The sequence below is a fragment of the Poecilia reticulata genome, linkage group LG6 (genome assembly GCF_000633615.1).
Source record: "Poecilia reticulata strain Guanapo linkage group LG6, Guppy_female_1.0+MT, whole genome shotgun sequence".
NCBI lineage: Eukaryota > Metazoa > Chordata > Actinopteri > Cyprinodontiformes > Poeciliidae > Poecilia > Poecilia reticulata.
Window position 1 is genome coordinate 14,352,575 of NC_024336.1, and position 18,054 is coordinate 14,370,628.

Sequence of the window (18,054 nt, forward strand, 5' to 3'; positions counted from 1 at the left end):
TAATAACAACAATAACCACAGCGCGCGTTCACGTGCATGCTCGTAACCGCGACCAGGTTTCTGCTCTTTTTTTTTTTTTTTTTTTTTTTTTGCATCTCGTCAAAACAAAGCGGGGGCGAGCCGCAGCCAGAGAGCGAGCGGCGGTTCCTGCCTCATGAATGAGAGGTCGATCGGACCCTTCGTCCCGCACCCTGACGCCCGCCCGTGGGGCTGCGCAATCCGGCGTGGTGCAGCTAGAGGAGCCTCCCGCTGATGAGTCCCGGGCAGAAGACGCTTCCTCTCGGCTCTACATGACCGCTTCATCCCACCGGGTGCGACACGACGGGATCAGGAACGGTGAGCGCAGGCTGCTGCTGTGGGCGGGCTGGGGGCGCATTTCACACACACCAACTTTGTACCCAACAGTGATAACTGCTTTTTTTTTTTTTTTTTTTTTTACTTGCTCATCTGCGTGTTTGCATCCGTGCGGGTGTGTTTACCCCGGTGTTTTATCCATACAGGTAGTGGTGAATTAGAAAGCTCCACGTACGCACAGCTCGCCGCTCGCTGCGCGGTCCTTCCCCTGCAGGATAAACGTGGACTGTTGATTGCGTGTCTGCGCCGATCGATTGGCCATCTAATGTCGGGGGAAAGGCCGCTCAGTTTGCAAATCAATTGGTCGGAAAAGAAACGGGGGTCGATTAGAAATTAAAAAGCGGCATCGATCGGATGTGAGAGTGTAGACGCAGCAGACAAGGAGGAGGGGAGAACAAAAGCAGAAATGCCCAGACTGGCGTGGCTTGGCATTTCTGCTAGACGCTTTCTGTTTTCCTCTCTCTGATCTGATTTAATCCGACAATAATTGATCAGATCTTCTTAAAACACACCCGTCAACATTCCTCACCACTATTTAACGTTCTTCTGTAAAACCTTTGTTTTGTAAAGAGACCCGCCAGACTGTTGTTCCCCCCTCTGACCACCGGATGGTGCTTTTGCTGTTGAGCTTCAGTTTCGTGTTTCTATGCAGGGAGACACCCAAATACACTGTAACTGTAAGGCCACAAAGCCTTTACAGGAACCATTCACTCACTCACTTACTCACCGATGCATGTACACACATGCTGGTTCCCTTTTTTTCCCGCTGATCTAATGAGTGATTCCAGGAAGGCTGCAGGGTGATTGCCAAACACTCGTCTGCTGTTTCTGAATGACTTTTAACTGACAGAGAAGACACTGAAAGAACAACTTCTGTAAATTAAAAAAAAGTGCCATTGTGTGGTTTGTTTTAGTTCTTCCCTTTTGACTAATGTTTTTAATTTATGTAGTTATTGCTTCGTTCTTTGAGTTGATCAATGGTGTCAGCTCCATGAGAGAGGCTTTGATCAGGCAGCAGGAGATCGTACAGAACGGTTTCAAAGAAACTAGGTGCCACGGTTTCTGCCGTACGATTGTGTGGGAAATAGATGATAAATTGGTAGCAGTGTTTTGTTGACATGGCATATTCTCCCTGTGCATCTCTGTGTTGCTCTGCTGATGGACTAGCAGCCTGTCCAGGAGTAGGACTGGTGGTTGGGGTTATTTATGCGAATTTCACATCCGGTTTCAGTAATAACTCAGGTGAAACACATACAAAGAAGTCAAAACGTCCATCCATCAATCCATTCCAGATGGCGAATTTGTTCAGCAGCCATTTGGCGACAGGCGAGGTAAACCCTGAACAAGACTCAGTCCATCAAAACACAACAAAACGTCACGCATACACACTAACACAACACTCACTCATCAGGGCAGTTTCTAGAGAAACTATTTAACCCGGCAGTTTGTTTCAGAAAACTTTTGTTTGCAGAGACTTCATGATTAATTTAATTTGTTGTTTCTATTATTTTATATTTTTTGTTCATTTGTTTTGGATATTTAAAATGTCTTCCAGTTCCAGTGTTGAATGTTCATTAGACGTTAAAGTTGACAGATTTTCCAGAATGCGTTCTTGCATTATTATGCCATTACCGTTATATTACCTGAAAATTGTCTTAAAACAATATTATCGTTTATCGCAATACCTTCTAGGACAATTTATTGTCCAGCAAAATTTGTTATTGTGACAGGCCTGGTACTGACAGGCTTTATGTAACTGAAGGAAAATATTCAATAAGAATCTGGAGATTAAATGAGTGTGAATTTTTCAGAAAGGCAAGAATTTCAAGGAAAATCCACGGAATAACCTGAATATGAGAGTGTATGGAAAGGATGAAACGTTTGCTATTTATTTTCCCAGTGGTATCGGGTGGTGAGTGTCTCGCTGTGAAGGACATAATAAACTCAAAGGTTCTGGGTCAGTGAATCATGGGAAAACCTCCTTGATGGGTATGAACTGAGGAACAGTTTGTTAAATAAAAAATGTCCCACTGCAGCCAAAGCAACCAAACCACAAAAGTATTAAACTGCTAATTGGGAAAATAAATATTATGTTGGTGAATCAGTCAAGTTTGACCTCTCCTCTCTTGGTTTCATCTTCGTAATATTTGTAGTGTCTGAACAGAGAGGCCTGGAAGGGACCCCCACTGTGAAGCAGCGGTTTGGTTCACTTTAAACCACCTTGCTTGTTTTTTCAAACATCTCTCCTGTAACCGTAACGACTGTTTTGCTTTCATTCCTCCTCCTCCTCCTCCTCCTCCTCCTCAGATGCTTGACGGACTCCGGCGGCGGCACGCCTCCCGCTCCTCCCCCAGACCCCTTTCCCTCAACTTCAGCACCTTCTCGGCCCCTCCCCCGAGCCCGGACATGGACGGCAGCAGCACCGAGCATCCGTTCAGGAGGTGAGGCTCAGCTCCTGCCCCGTATTAACATTTAACACCATGCGGTATCCTGGGGAAGAAACGCATGAAATATTAATTAGCATTAAGCCTGTTTCTGGTCCCAGATGGTTTCCTTTACCCAGCTGAGCTTTCTCTGCAACACATGCTGGTCTGGTGATAATGATCTCATGCTGGGGATGCTTGATTGACTTGGTTCTTCCTTTTTGTTCATCTCATCAGTTTGTGGCCCTGCTTTTCATGCTGTTTGTGTTTGCGTGCGTGCGTGGGTGTGAAAGGGGGTCTGTTGTTTACTGCTGTGCTGTCAGCACTCAGAGTTTCTGGACTGCGTGGGTTTAAACTCATGGTGTCTTATTTTTCAGAGAGCTTGTTTTCATCACCCATCTCTTTTGAAAATATGCATAGCTTATTTTTTTCTCTCTCTTTCTCTCCCTCTATGTTTTAAAGTTTAATTTTCAATTGAGGACACTTTTTTTTTTTTTTATGACTGCACCAAAGTAGGTCCTAAAAATTACAATTAGGCTACATCCAGGTTCCTGAAATAAATGAGGATTTGGAGGACCATGTCTCCTAAAGGGGATGTCCCATATAGAAAGGAAGAGCAGTGACTCAGCCCAGCAGCTAAAGTTTCAGCTCTTCAACCCTCAGAGCGATTTGTGGCAGCGCTCACTCTAGTAGACTCTCTGGTTCTGTTTTCTGTGAGGTCTTCATCACTCTGCTGTCATTTTTAAACAAGTTGTTTTACTGCGCTGAATCAAAATCTACGAGAAATTCTAAAACACTAAAGTATGAACCAGGAAGTGTTGATAAATTAATGTCAACATTTCATGTTCTAGAAGTCGGGACCTAAACTTTTTGCAGCTTTTTTGCAGCTTCTCCCAACGGTCCACATCCACACAGCATGATTCCCTAACAAATCTCTGTCGTCTTTAAGCTACAAAAAGACAAAATGTTCCCAAGTGATTTTGGTCTGGTTTCTAACTTACAACAAACTTTTCAACAAGATATAGGAGCTTGTTTTAAGTCAATAATTTCTTAATATTGATTTAAAATGAAGTGGTACTTTCACTGGTGTTATTTTATTTATTATATGGGAAAATTGTCTTGCTATAAGTGAAATAATCTGCCAGTGGAACTTGTATTGTTTTATTAATATTAAGAAATTATGGACTTAAACAAGCTCCTATATCTTACCTAAAGGTTATTTAAAAGTTAGTTATCGTATTTCAAGTGCACTAAGATATTTGCACTAGAAACTAGACCAAAAATACTTAAGGTTTTGTCTTTTTTACAGTGTACAGAACAGCTGTATTTATACTACGAATAAATTACAGGTAAACTCTTTTTATATTCACTGCAGTGAAAAAAAAAACTTGCCCTCTCAGCAAATTCTTCAGTCGTTACAAAATTTTTAACGCTGAAAGTCTCCAGATCATAAATGCAAAGAGCATTTCTGTAATAATAATTTAATTCATTGTGTGAAAACTAAACAAAATAAGTGATTGTGCCACACTTACAGGCTGTTTGCTGTGGAGGGAGAATGATGTGATTTTTCTCTAGTGCCGCTAGTTCATCAGATCTTCAGACTTTACAGAATGTTCCACTTTTGTCTCATCAGTCCACAAATAAAAACACTATTGATGTGGAATAAAGTCTCGAGTTAAAAATTAAGGGTAACACTTTATTTGAAGGGGTGTGAATAAGACTGTCATGACACTGTCATAAACATGATATAACGCCTGTCATGAGCATGAATAAGCCTTCATGAATATTTATGACTGTTGTCATAAAGTGTCATTCGGTAAATCATGACACTTTTAATACAAAGTTGACATTATTCAAAATGTCTTTGTTATGACAACTTGACATTAACCAATAAATCATTACTGATTAAACTTTACTTTTAATAACATAAAGTTACCTAATTTTTAAAGTGCAATCAGTAATACTTTTAGAACAAATTTATATCAGTAATGATTTCTTGGTTAATGTCACGTTGTCATAACAAAGACATTTTGAATAATGTCAACTTTGTATTAAAAGTGTCATGATTAACCGAATGACGCTTTATGACAACAGTCATAAATATTCATGAAGGCTTATTCATGTTCATCACAGGTGTTATGTCATGTTTATGACAGTGTTATTCACGCCCCTTCAAATAAAGGGTTACCAAATTAAGTTTCATAAATAAATGACTGAGAATATTTTAGTGGCGTTGTTTTGCAGCAGATGTCTGTTTTTCATCTCTTCGTTTTCCACATCCAGCTGTGGTGAAGCAGGAAAACCTTCTTCATTGTCTCGCACCGTGTCGCTGCTCTTCCTGTCGCTTTTTCCGCCGTTGTCAATAAACCATATGACTTCCTTCTCCTCTTCTCAGTGCAGTCGCAGCAACTGCTTTAGGCCTGCTTACCCTGCAGTTCCTCTGGCATCTGTGCCCTGCATAAATATTTGTTTGCATCAATGGCCGTATTGTACCGACTGCGAGGCGGTTGAAGGAGGCAGAGAATGCCCCCAGCGGTGCATGTGCTATTGTTTTCCTGCTCTTCTGAGAGATCCGGCGGCGCAGCGACACTGTGCTTCACCTCCCAGCTGGGCTCCACCCATCCTGCTCTTTGCTTGTTGCCCCAGTCTCACCATGCACCACTCTGTCCTACTTCTCTCCTCCTCTTCCTCTGTCACCGGCTGCTCTTTGTTTCCTTTATTTTCCTCCGTCGTTTGAGTTCTCCTCTGCCCCAGAGCCGTCTCCTTGTGTTTCCTCTGCGCATGTCGGCTCATTGCCTGACCTTCTTTCTCGTCTGTCCCCTGTCCACCTTTAATGTTTTCCTCATGAGGACTCTGCACCGGCTGAAGTTGATGAGCTCGCCAAGCCTCAGTGAGCTCGGTAAGAGTGAGAAAAGTTCACCGGAGGACAGAGGGGAGAAGCAGAAGAGGGCCGGAGCCAACGCCACCTGGAACAGGTAAACCAGATCAGAGCGGAGGCAGAAAACACGCCGGATTCAGACCAGCAGTAAAGTGCAGTTTCTGTTTGTGTTGCAGCATCCACAACGCTGTCATAGCAGTCTTCCAGAAGAAGGGCCTGGCCGATAATGAACTCTACACCCTGAATGAAGGCGTCCGGTAGGTTCAGAAATCAACCCAAGACGCGGATTCCCCGGCTGTGAAGCTCCAGCTGCTTTATTTTAGACTCTTGATCTAATTTTGTGCTGTAATCCGTGTAATTACTGTCTGTCCAGCGCTTTGCTGCTGACTGACTGTTTTCTTCTCAATGACCTTGTTTGTGTATGATGTGTATGTGGGGCTGTGGAGTCATGTGGTCAGGCCAGATATCTCATTATCTCTCCGAGCCAGACCCATCACTTCTCTCTGCCTCCACGTTAGCCGACTGAAAATATTTCCGGAAAAGGCCACAAAGACGCGGATTCATCTTTTCTGACCACAGAAGGATAGGAGCATAATGTTCTTCAGGAAAACAGACTGTTTTCATGCCGTCTTTGTTTTCACCGGGAAACAAAGACGGTTGCTTTACAAAACATATTTTATTAGAAATTCATCCAGTACATTTTGTCATTCACAGTTTAGAAAATAAACGCCTGCTGTCTTTTTCAGGCATTTGTTGAAAACTGAGCTGGGTTCTTTCTTCTCAGAGTACCTCCAGGTAACACATGTTTGACTCCTCTTTTTAAATTTGTTACTGACCTGAACCTCACTGTTTTGTCAGACAAGAACATTAATGACGATAGATAATACTCTTGTATCTTATATCACGACCGTAACTGTTGTCGACTTTCCACAGAATCAGCTTCTGACGAAAGGCATGGTCATTCTTCGGGACAAGATAAGATACTATGAAGGTAGGTCTGGGTTAACGTCTGGCGCACGCTTTAACTCATTTAGCCAACTTCTGAAAAACAAAATCTTCACATCACCCTGAAAATACAGAAATCCGCTGAAGTTGGTGGGAAGATGGTTATATCTAGTGCAAGGTTATACTAGAGGCTGAAAATTAGTTGAGAATGGGGTTTAGGTTTGACTTGCATGCAGAAAATCACCCTGAAGATGCAGCTGGAGCTACCAGATCGAGGCATTAGAGCTTGAGCAGTTTTGCTTTGATGAACGCTCTTCATGCTGGTAGAGACATAACCCAAAAGACTTGCAGCTGTTATTGCAGCAAACGCCAAATACAAAATCCTTCCTAAACTTTCCGGATTGTTCTTAACGCGTGTAATATTCCCCTTCGTCTCTGTTCGCTGTTTTGTAGTGGCCTGTCGCATAAGCTCTGAATAAAACACATTTCAGTTTGTTGTAGGAACAAAACATGGTGAATGTAAACAGAAGTGAATCCTCCAAAGGCGTTGTTTTTGTGACTTTGTCACCGATTCATGCAGGCCAGAAGTTACTTGACTCGCTGGCGGAAACCTGGGACTTCTTCTTCTGTGACGTTCTCTCCATGCTGCAGGCCATCTTTCACCCAGTCCAGGTGCACAAACTCCTGAACAAGCTGYTTGTGTTTTCTTCTTTTCTTTTTTTGTCCACATCTCTCTCTTCTGTTGAATCTCTTTCCTGGGTGGTGCTCATTGCGGTTTCCTGTGTTTCTTGCAGGGTAAGGAGCCCTCTGTCAGACAGCTGGCCCTGCTCCACTTCAGGAACACCATCGTCCTGAGCGTGAAGCTGGAGGACGCGTTGTCTCGGCCGCGGGCCCGCGTGCCCCCCTCCGTCACGCAGATGTTGCTCATACTGCAGGTGAGCAGAACATCGTCTCCCACTTCCGCTCTCATTTGTTCAGCTATTTTTGTTTTGAGCAGAAGCAGTGCTATTTGCACCTTCAGTGACGTTTCTTGTTTTGGTTTTGGAGTTCGCATCCTTCTGCAGGAGATATCTCAGACGTTGTGCTCATGACTTAAGACGTGTTCATGCTCTTCACATCTATGTTGAGGCTAAATGAGTGCTGGATTTTATTCGGTGTTGTTGCAGAATATAAAGGCATGCCACACTTTTCAGACTTTTATTTGTAAAACCGGTAAATCCTTCATTGTTTGTTCCTCTACACAACTTTGCACGTCTTTCTGTAGGTTAACCGTTACTTATCAATATTGTTGTTGGGTTTTAATCATGTTTGGGTTAATATTTACCCTCATTAATATCTCAGCGAGTCGTAGAGGAATAATGATAAGTCTTGGATTCATGTTTGGATACTCAACAAGACAGGCAGGGTTTCCTATTTCTGACCTTTAAGAACAGTCTGTTATTTACAGAGTTGAGGTTGACACCATTCTGGAAACCATTATCTTAATCTGTTTTATCCATTCAAAAACCAGATTTTATTATTTTTTTTAAAGTGTTGGGCTTCTCAAAGCTTCTCCAAATATTAGTGGAGGTTATTTCTATGTATTTGAGTGTAAAAAGAGAAAATTTAGAATTAATTAAAATGTTTGCAGCCAGTTCTTGCTATTAAAATTCATCGATGTTATTTGCTGTACTATTGTAACAATTGAATTTAATCATATGACAATGCAAAATTATAATCACCAAAATCATTTTTACTCTGAAATTGTTGTACCACTGACAAGAGTTGGGTAGTAACTAGTTACATTTACTCAGTTACATTTACTTGAGTAGCATTTTGAAAAAAAATAAAACAACGCTTTTAGGAGTATTTTTACTATGTTGCACTCTTTACTTTTACTTGAATAACTTTATTATGAAGTATCACCTCTCTTAAAAAAATTCTGGATTCTCAACCTACTGTGAAAACAAACATTTTAACTAAAAACCAGACACACACCTGCAGTTTGTGTTAAAGTTTACATTAAAAGAAATTAATTTGGAAAAATGTTTCTTTTTCATATAAATACAAATTCTTTTCATTTTAATCTTTAAAATACAAACATTTCCACAAAACTTTATATTTCGGTCCATCTGGTGACGTAATTTTTCAATATTTTACACGTTTTACCAAATACATTTTTACTCTCGAGTTATTTCTTGGACGGCTGTAGTAATGAGTAGAGATATGTTGAGGTAGTGCTGCTCTTACTTGAGTACAGGTTTCAGGTTCTCTGCCCACCTCTGCCTTTGACCCAACCGGTCAGGTTTATGTACCTCTTTGTGTTTCAGGGGGTCCACGAGCCACGCGGCGTTAATGAGGATTATCTAAGACTGGAGTCTCTGGTACAGAAGGTGGTCTCACCTTACTTGGGCACCCACGGCCTTTACTCTGGAGAGGAGGACGACGATCACTGCTGCATTTTTGGTGAGCCAGAAGCAAAGTAGCAACAGTGTGCTGTATTTTGAAAGGTCTTTAAAGGAAGCCCTCCCCTGCTCTCGTCTCGTTTTACAGACAAGCGCGTCCCGTGGGGCTGGCCCAAGTCTGCAGACCAGCCGTCCAAAAACCCCGTGGTACGATCTAAGAGCTACAACATCCCCCTGCTGCTGACCCCCGTGGCTGAGTACGACCCGGATCCCAGCTCGGCCAGCAGCGGAGGGATCCGCCGCCACTCGGCTTGTGAGATTATATCATGCCTGGAGGAACAGGGGCTGACCTACTCCGACCTGGCTCCAGGGTCTGAGCTGTCCGGTCCCTCCTCCAACAGACTCTGCGTGGGCTCTCAATTTAATGGTAGGACTGATTTCTAACTGGTTTCACCCACCATCTTACCAAACAACACCAGAACTCGTAACGACACAACCGTGCTGTTTCATTCGCCAGGGATTATACAAGCAGGCGCCGGTGCCATGGACCTGGCCCTGTCTTCTCCTTCCATCCTTCATTCCTCAGGCGCGCTCCACGGCACGGAGGCCACCACCACAGTGACCGACCTCAGCAAGGGGGCGTCCTCCTCGCCGCCCAGTGAATCGTCCAGCCCTGAAACCATAATCGGACAAGTTCCGGGGTCTGCCGGCTCAGACTCGGATGGGATATTTATTGAGTTCCCTTCTCACTCTTCAGGTGGAAAGAGCCTTAGCCGCGAGAGCAGGCAGAGCACTGTGTAGCTGTGGTCTCCTTCAAGGGACCTGCAGCGAGGGTGTGCGGGAATATTTTGGTAGAAAATGGGACACAAAATTAATACATTTCAGCAAAAGGGTACATCTTCCATTTTACTTTTATACTTTCAATGACAACCTTCTTCCAGTGTGGATATTATTTAAATTCCTTTATGATACCTTTAAGCAGCTACGGGGAAAAAAAATCAGCATGCCAAGTTGACATGAAGAGGTACTGATGGCTGAAGATGTGTTAATCCTAAATGATGAAACATTTTCACTATTTTCTTTGTTTTGTTTTTGAAGTCCCAAATCCTGACAAGATGATGAAATCAACAAACACAAAAGAGCATCTAAGTAACTTAAAATGTTATTGAAATGTTAATTTATTCCAGGAATTCGTCCTAAAAAGTGAAACTTATATATTGGATAGATTCATTACACACACAAACAGAGCTCTTCAAACATGTATTTCTGTTAATCAAATGATTATAGCTTACAAATAACGAAAACCCAAAATGCAGTTTCTCAGAAAATAATAGTGTTCAAGATAACTGAAATTATTAGTTATTGACCCTTTCCACAATGAGAGAGAGTACGCCACAAATGCTTAGTTTACAGAAGGTGAAAGTTCCCTTATTGCTGCATGCAATGATACTAATGGAAAGTTGAGTGGAAGGAAAAGTGTGGTAGAAACAGCTTCGTTTGTCCCATCAGCTGTCTTCCTCGTGATTATGCAGATCATAACATTTCCATAAAACAGCTGCTTAGACGTCTCAAAAGGAGCTTAGACCAAGTATCACAATAGTTATTCTCCTGAAACACCGACTCTCTCTGCAGTCCTTTGAATGTACTTTGCTTCACAATTCTCTCAAAGCTGTTGCAGTTACTGTTGCTTATGGATCCTTTTATTCCACACCATTTTTCCTTCCATGTAACTTTCCATGTCTGCATGCAGCAGTCTGTATCTTGTGCTTACCCTTCTTGTGGAAAGTGTCAGTGACAATCTGCTGGCGTCAGAAATCTTCGCCTCGATTGTGTCGCTTATAGTATGACCTTAACATAAACGTCTTTTTTTTTTTTCCATTGGCTTATGTAATGTTCGCATTTTCAGAGAAACTAAAATGTGAGGTTTTGTTGGTTGTAGATTGTAATGAATAAAATTACACTTATGAGTTTCATTTTGAAGCTGAAACTGAGATTTTCTGTGATATTCTTAATCACTGAGATAATCTGAATTCGTCTCGAGTGTCAAAAGCTCCATTTGCACTAAAAATCTTACTTCTCGTATGTGAGGATACAGAGCATTAAAAACAATGAATCCCCTGCCAGTGATAAGGTAGTGCATGTCGTTTACAACTAAAAATATATTAGAATGTCTTTTAAAATTTAATTTATAAATGTAACTACATATCAGTGAGACACAGAGTATCCTAAGTGGATCAGGTTTGGAAAGTAAAGTATTATGAGACAAACTGACACTGTTGATTTTTTTTTTCTTGGTTGTTTTATGGGGTTTGTTCATAGTGGGAAAAATAAATATTTGTATTCATTCATTTCCTTTAATTCAGTTATTTGCTTTAGCTGTTCTCTTGTTTCCCTGGAGAATATGTACCTAAAAAAAAAACTACACATTATTTTTTGTTACAGGTTGTTTTGTATTTGTGTACTTTGATGAAGACTCTTTTATATTTCCTGTTTTTGCTCCTTCGTGTGCTGCTTGGGGGTCAAGAGGTTTTCTCGCTTTTCAGCAGCGCTCAGAGCGCTTAATGCAAAATTATTTCGTGACTGCATTTGCTTTTTCTGCATGGGTATCGTGGTTCAAGGGAATACGACAATGTTTGTTTACATTCGACAAAGATGGAAACATTTTCAACTGAATGTTGTCTCACACTGTATTTTGCACCACCACTAACATGTAAATAAAAAGTATGTTGTTGTTTTTTTTTTTTTTTTTAGAAAGGATAGATCTTGTACAGTGAACATTTGTCCTAAAAGGAATAGATTTTTTTTAAAATAAGAACTTTTTAAAATAATCTTTTTCAATGATGTTTTACCTCAAAGCATTTTGTACTTTACTTTTTGGACAATCTATGATGTCTCCAGAATTGTACTTTGTATAAATTTGTTATACTGGCCCCATAAAAATAAATAAATTTCAGTAATATCTAAAAAAAAAAACCCATATATGCTATTTTAAATTGAATTGATTATTGATGTATGAATGAATAGGGCATTACTCAAATCTTCTTCTACTGTCCCTTTCAAAGTAAACAATGCATTCTTGATTTAATTTAGTTATTTATCTACCAAGTTGGATCTTAAGGGTCGCAGAGGTTTTTAACATTCTTCTACTAAAGATGTTCATCACACTAAAATCCTTCAATTTTAGTTTAAACTGATCATAGGTAATTTCAGCCAACGTCATCACCAGGGTTTGATGTTCTCTTATGGCGTTGATGCAGACATTTTTTTACAGATAGACATATCTCCTTCCTGAATAATATGTTGACTGAACATTTCCATATTTGTCTATGATAGTTTGAACAGATAAACACACCATTTTCAGGCATCTGGAAATTGGACCCAAAGAAGAATCATTATCATTTTCATGCATTTTCTGATTTCATTTGATTTCGTTATATTGTCACAAAATGAAACAGTAATTTGTAGTTTTCAATAGCTAACAAAGCTATAATATCATCAAACACGAATGTTTGTCTGTGCAAACTGAAGTTCAAAATTACAGATTTTCTTTTTAGTTATTCTGGAATTTGACAGACTAACTAACCAAATGTGCTGCTGGGTAAGTACATTTTGTTAAACCTACTTGTCCTAAAACCGGAAGAGTTTAGTCTGATTTACTTTCCAAACTGAGAAAAAACTGCGGTATGTAAACATATGATTTCAGATGTCATGGGTTCCCATTTCTTTCTTTAATAGTTCATCGTCATTTACCATAAAATCTTGTTAGTGTTTTCGGTGTAGTCTGATAGAAACTGATAAAATAATTGTTTAAAGAAAAAAAATAATAAAAAAATCGTATATCTTTATTTTGAAAGGGGTACAGGAAACGCATCACGTTATTAAAAACACAAACCGGAAATRTGTTTTTAGCTTAAAGCTAACGTCAACTACGTGGTTCGTTTGCTGTTAAACGGCTAAATATAAGTGTTTTCTTGTTAACGAGTTGGTCTTTCAAACTGTATTTATAAGGAAATAGGCCCGGTAAACTCGGTAAGAGCTCTTCCTACCACATTGTTTTAGTAGCATTGAATAGCTCAGCACTGAGTGAGTTACAGTAGTTTTATGTTCACCCGCTGCTGGACTTTAGTTATTTCTTATTTATCGTTGGTGTTTTATTTCAGCTGCCAGACAGAGAGCTGTCTTCCTGCTCTGGGATCACTCCGCCGCCTTCGCTGCGCTCTCCGGCCTCGTTTCCAGCCTCAGTCTGTGGATGAGCCTGGCCAGTCGCCGCCTTCCTAGATGAAGATGTCCCTGGCTCAGCGAGTCTTCCTCTCCTGGATCTTCGCCTTGGTCTTCCTCATCATGCTTGCCCTCAAGCTGGACTCCAAAATCCAATGGAGCTGGTTCCTGATCTTCCTCCCCGTCTGGACCTTTGACACCATCCTCATCCTCATGCAGATCGTGGAGATGGCGGGTCGCTGCAAGCCGGACTTTGACCCCAGGGACGAGGAGAAGAGCGTGAAGARGAGGCTGTGGTACCTGACGGCCCTGCTCCTCAAGCTGGCCTTCTGTCTGACTCTGTGCTCCCGGCTGGAGAAGCTGACGGACATCTGGGTCAGTGTGGTGTGTGTCCCACTTTGGGTGCTGCTGGGTGGAGCGCTGCTGGAACTGGGATACARTGTTTTCCACTACAGGAGGGACTGAACGAGGGGAGAAACCCTTACAAAACGGACACATTGTTATTTTTTAGATATATTTACCTCTTAACTGAGGATGCACAGTTTTAGTTATTATTTTAAAACCTGCTGCTCTTCAGTTGTACGGGACTGGACACTAAAGATTGTTGTTGGTTGCACCATAACGAGAGAAAACATTGGTATCCTTTTCTCTCCACAGTAGGAGTTCGTTGTCATTGCCTGACTAAATTTGCACTTTGCTTTCCATCTGACWACTTCACATCAATTTCAACATGTCTGGGATTGTTGAATTAAATCCAGCCCCCTTTTAATTTTTACTCATAATGCCACTTTTTAACAATTTTAAAGTAAAATAAAAAAATAGAGACTTAAACTGGTTTAAACGTCAACATCATTTATTAATTTTTACTGCACTTTGTCAGAGGTTTTATGCCATTTTGTTCTCCAAGGAGATAAAAGTCAATAGTTATCTGGATGGATTAAATATTATTTACATGTTGGCTGTAGCCGGTAAGGACAGATTTACAAATGTATTCATAAACTTTGAACTGTATTTTGTCACATTATCACCACAGGTGTCAATTCATTTCATGGGGATGTCAGGTGATAGAGTAGTGCAGCGAATCATGCAGAATCTTAAAAGTGGAAAGGAAAAAAAATATGATTCTTATCTTATTTAAGAATAAAACATAAATGAATGTGTGGAGTTTGTTTTTGGGCACTTGAGTAAACATTTTAGCYATTTTTTTCATTTCGATAGCAGCTGCCGGTGTTTTGGGGGAATGTCTCTTTACTGAAATATTCAGCCCCAAATATTTATTCCCAATAACTCTGACCGGTTTCYTTGTCTCTGACTCTCCCACCTGAGCGGTGAATCTCTGCAGCCACTCCAGAGACGTCTTGATATCTTGACTGCTTCCTGATTTTTGCATGTTTCTTTCTTTATGTATGACATTCTTTTCAAATTTGTTTGTAAAAGAAAAAAGTGCCTTATGTTTGTCTATCATTAAATTCCTTAAACATTGAAGTTTGTAGCTGTAAAGTGAAAAAATATGAAACAGTTTTTCAAGTCAGTTATTGCAAAGTGAAAGATTGTGTTGCAGGATAAAGTATGAATATAAAATAATTATATAACTAAATTATTACCTTAATTGTTTATTTTAAAAATGGAAAATATATCTGGATATAGTTCTATAATTGTTTTTATGTGTACAAGGCATATAATTTTAACTATTTCATTGCTGTGTGCTGCAAGACGTCATAAATTCACTTTTACTTTACTTTTTACTAGTTTATGTTAGTGGGTTAAGCTTATGGTTACAACCAATCAGATGTTAAGTCATGAGAAGCTCTAATGATAGATTTCTGTTGTTTCCTTGTGGAGTTCARGATAGAAACTGTAAAATAATTAAGTRCGGAAATAATTTATGTTTGCGGTCTAGAGTCATTTATCTTAATCATGATGAGCAAAAGACAGGATTTAATGATTTGTTTAAAAATAACTGGACGGACTGATGAGTAAAGGAATGAACTCGATTGAATAGAAAATCATTTCTGGAAATTTTCAAATCTTTTATGCACATTGATCCAGATGTATAAAATGATTCAGTCGTTCGGCTGAATATGAACTGAGTGAACTGGGGCCGAGTGGAGAGCTCCCTCAGGTGGAGAAGTTCAACAGTTTTGGTGTTGAATCTGTAAGAACGGAAGCTGTCCATGAACGTTTCCATGTTTCACTCGCATGGAGAGACAATTTAACTTGGGTTTAAAAACGCTGCCATGCTTCATCCCGAAGCCTCTAATCAGTCAATTAAAACTCTTTAGAAAAAACAGGAGACACTTRGTAACTTAGTCAACATTTAGAACCATTTATTGAGAGGTTCTGATCAGAGTATAAATCACACTACCAAGTATTATCTTAGGAAATAAAATGTATTTACAACAAAATCTTCACATACATCAGTTTCAAATAAAAACAGACAGTAAATGATATAAATAAGTTCTATGGAAAATAAAACCTGTCTTACAAAAAATATATGCAATTTCTGTATACATTTTCCTCACACCGGTGCTAATAACATCTAGACTGTACAGTTTTGGTACTTACAGTATAATTTACAGCCCTGTGTGTGTGTCAAACAGTAAAGTCTGAAAACAATTGCTAGAATCTGATTTTGGAGTGTTATAAACAATAAAAATCCTGCCTACCAAAGCAACAGAAAGATGATKTACAGATCAGCGGAGGACCTACCGACATCTCCCAGTTCATGTCGCTCGGCGCCCAGCAAAAGTATTTAAAATGGTTTCCACACCGTGTCACGCTGCAGCCACAAGTTTCAATGTTTTTTTTTTATCGGGATCTCAGCTAGTAGAGACGCAAAATGTTTCACATAATTAGTTTGCAGTCGGCACCGATTTATGCCGCTAAATAAAAATCCAGTGCAACTWATTACCGACAGAAGTGACCTAATTAGTGGACAGTTTGTAACGTAACCTCATTATAAATACAGCTTCTTCACAGCAGGWTGAAGACCAACGAACACAGCAGAAACATAAGAGAAAAAGTTTTGAAGAAAGTTAAAAAAAAAAATTAAAAAAAAGAAGCCACATTTTAAAACCTGTCCGGACCATGAACGTCTCTATGAAGCATGGTAGTGGCTCCACCATGGTGTGGGACTCAGCAGCTGGTTAGAGTYGATTCTAAGACGGCTGGATCTAAATATGAGGCTACGACTGTAACCCGGGGGTCTGCAACCTGCGACTCTGGAGCCGCTAGTGGCTCTTTGGACTTTCTTAAAGGCTCTAAAGAACTTYGGCTAAAAAATGAAAAAGGAACCAGTTAATGTTTTTAAACACAAATATAACAATAAATAGTGTTTTTAACTGTTTTTATTTCATTTCCTTGCAGTATATATGCACTGAATTTCCACAAGGAATGACGATAAAGTAACCAGTTCTAGTTTGGTTTTCCGTGTCATTAAGCTGGAATATAAATAAAATTTAGCAAATAAAATTCCAGTTCTTTAAAAAATGACAAGAAATTCCTGGAGTAAATGACTTTTATTTGGCTCGTTATGTCGTAAGGGTTGCAGACTCTTGGTGTAGCCCTGAATCTGATTGGACAGCTTGAAGCCGATGTCCACTCTGAACGAGTGGACATCGTTCAGAGTGCACCTGCAGAGAAATGTAGTTCTGAAAAGACCTGATTTTCAGAACTACAAGGGGAGATGAATATTTTACAGATTTATTTACTAATTAGTCGACTTCTGGAGGTCATTTGTTGCGCAGGGTTTTATTTCARGGTAGCAGACAAAGGAGAAAACAGCTTTCAAAATGGTAAATCATGTAACCTTAGTTACTTTGCGTCGCTCTCTCTCTTGAAATCCCCATAAAATCCATCTAAATTTGTGGTTGTGACACGACTAAACGTGAAAAAGGTATCAAAACTTTTGCAAGGTACTATGAAGATGATTGTTTCCAGATTGGCTCGAGTACCTAAAATAGGAGCTTTATGAGCAAAGCTGAGTAGTGCACAGGCACCGACACACGGGTCACCAAAGCGAATCGTGTTAAAGCCTTCGTACGTCTGCTRACCAACAAAGTGAAGTGAGCTCCTTAGCTTACATTCGCTGGCGCTGTTAAAATACTCGCAGAGCRCATCCTCATCTCGCTGCGTCACGTCTAATTTGTGGAATGGTTGCCTCTTAAAGGAAGGGTGAACCGTCAAATATTTTAACAAGGCCTTGGCATAAGTAGTACAATAAAAGCAGAAGACATGGAGACATTCATATCGAGAAGTCTTTCTGTGTTTGTGGCGTTTGTGTCCTCAGAGGCTGCTTTAGCGAGTCCTGCAGCCCGGCCGCCGCCACCGCAGGTTTTCCCTGCAAGGAGTCCTTTGCTTTTGGTCCTTTAGAGGGAACAAGTGTCCGAGCGTCCGACCCAGGCTTGTTGGAAGACCCTCGGGGGTCGGTGTGAGGTTTGGGTCTGCTGTCTGATAAAGAGAGGGCGAGCGGCTGGTGAGCCTCCAGGGGCTTAAAGAGATCGAACGTGAAGAGCGTCCGTGCTGGTTTGTGTTCAGGCTTCTTCCTGATCTCCTCTCTGCCGCCGTCTTTCTCCTTCTTGCCGTCCTTCTTCGCCTGCWGCTGCGTGTGTTTGTGTGTCTTTCCGTCCTCCCTGCCTGGTTTCGCCRACGACGCGCTCGTGTCCTTGCCCTCCTTGTGGCCGCTCTTCTCCTTCTTCCCATGTGTGGACTTGTGTTTGTGCGAGCCGCCGTCCCGGCCGTCCTCTCTGTCGGGCCGGGACGGCGGCGCTCCCCTGTCCTTGTCATGCTCCTTGTCTCTCTTGAGGTGGGTTTGTGTTTTGGAGTCGGCCTCCTTGGCCCACTTCTCGTCTCT

The 18,054-nt window shown here is 40.8% G+C and overlaps 2 protein-coding genes across 3 annotated transcripts; both read left to right on the plus strand.

Moving 5' to 3' along the window:
• Window positions 1-123: 123 nt before the first annotated feature.
• Window positions 124-11,788, plus strand: prr5a (proline rich 5a (renal)). 2 transcript variants are annotated; one of them, XM_008411384.2, is made up of 11 exons: window positions 124-336; window positions 2,662-2,795; window positions 5,627-5,752; window positions 5,832-5,912; window positions 6,402-6,450; window positions 6,589-6,646; window positions 7,181-7,272; window positions 7,395-7,535; window positions 8,910-9,045; window positions 9,133-9,411; window positions 9,502-11,739. In XM_008411384.2, the coding sequence occupies exons 2-11, from the start codon at window positions 2,662-2,664 to the stop codon at window positions 9,783-9,785; spliced, it is 1,380 nt and encodes a 459-aa protein (XP_008409606.1). In that variant the 5' UTR covers window positions 124-336; the 3' UTR covers window positions 9,786-11,739. The 2 variants fall into 2 exon arrangements, with proteins under 2 accessions (XP_008409606.1, XP_008409605.1); XM_008411383.2 differs by lacking the exons at window positions 124-336; window positions 2,662-2,795 and having other exon boundaries at window positions 4,917-5,752; window positions 9,502-11,788.
• A 205-nt stretch (window positions 11,789-11,993) lies between these two features.
• Window positions 11,994-14,687, plus strand: tmem60 (transmembrane protein 60). The gene is made up of 2 exons (XM_008411385.2): window positions 11,994-13,013; window positions 13,145-14,687. The coding sequence occupies exon 2, from the start codon at window positions 13,263-13,265 to the stop codon at window positions 13,665-13,667; it is 405 nt and encodes a 134-aa protein (XP_008409607.1). The 5' UTR covers window positions 11,994-13,013; window positions 13,145-13,262; the 3' UTR covers window positions 13,668-14,687.
• Window positions 14,688-18,054: the final 3,367 nt, after the last annotated feature.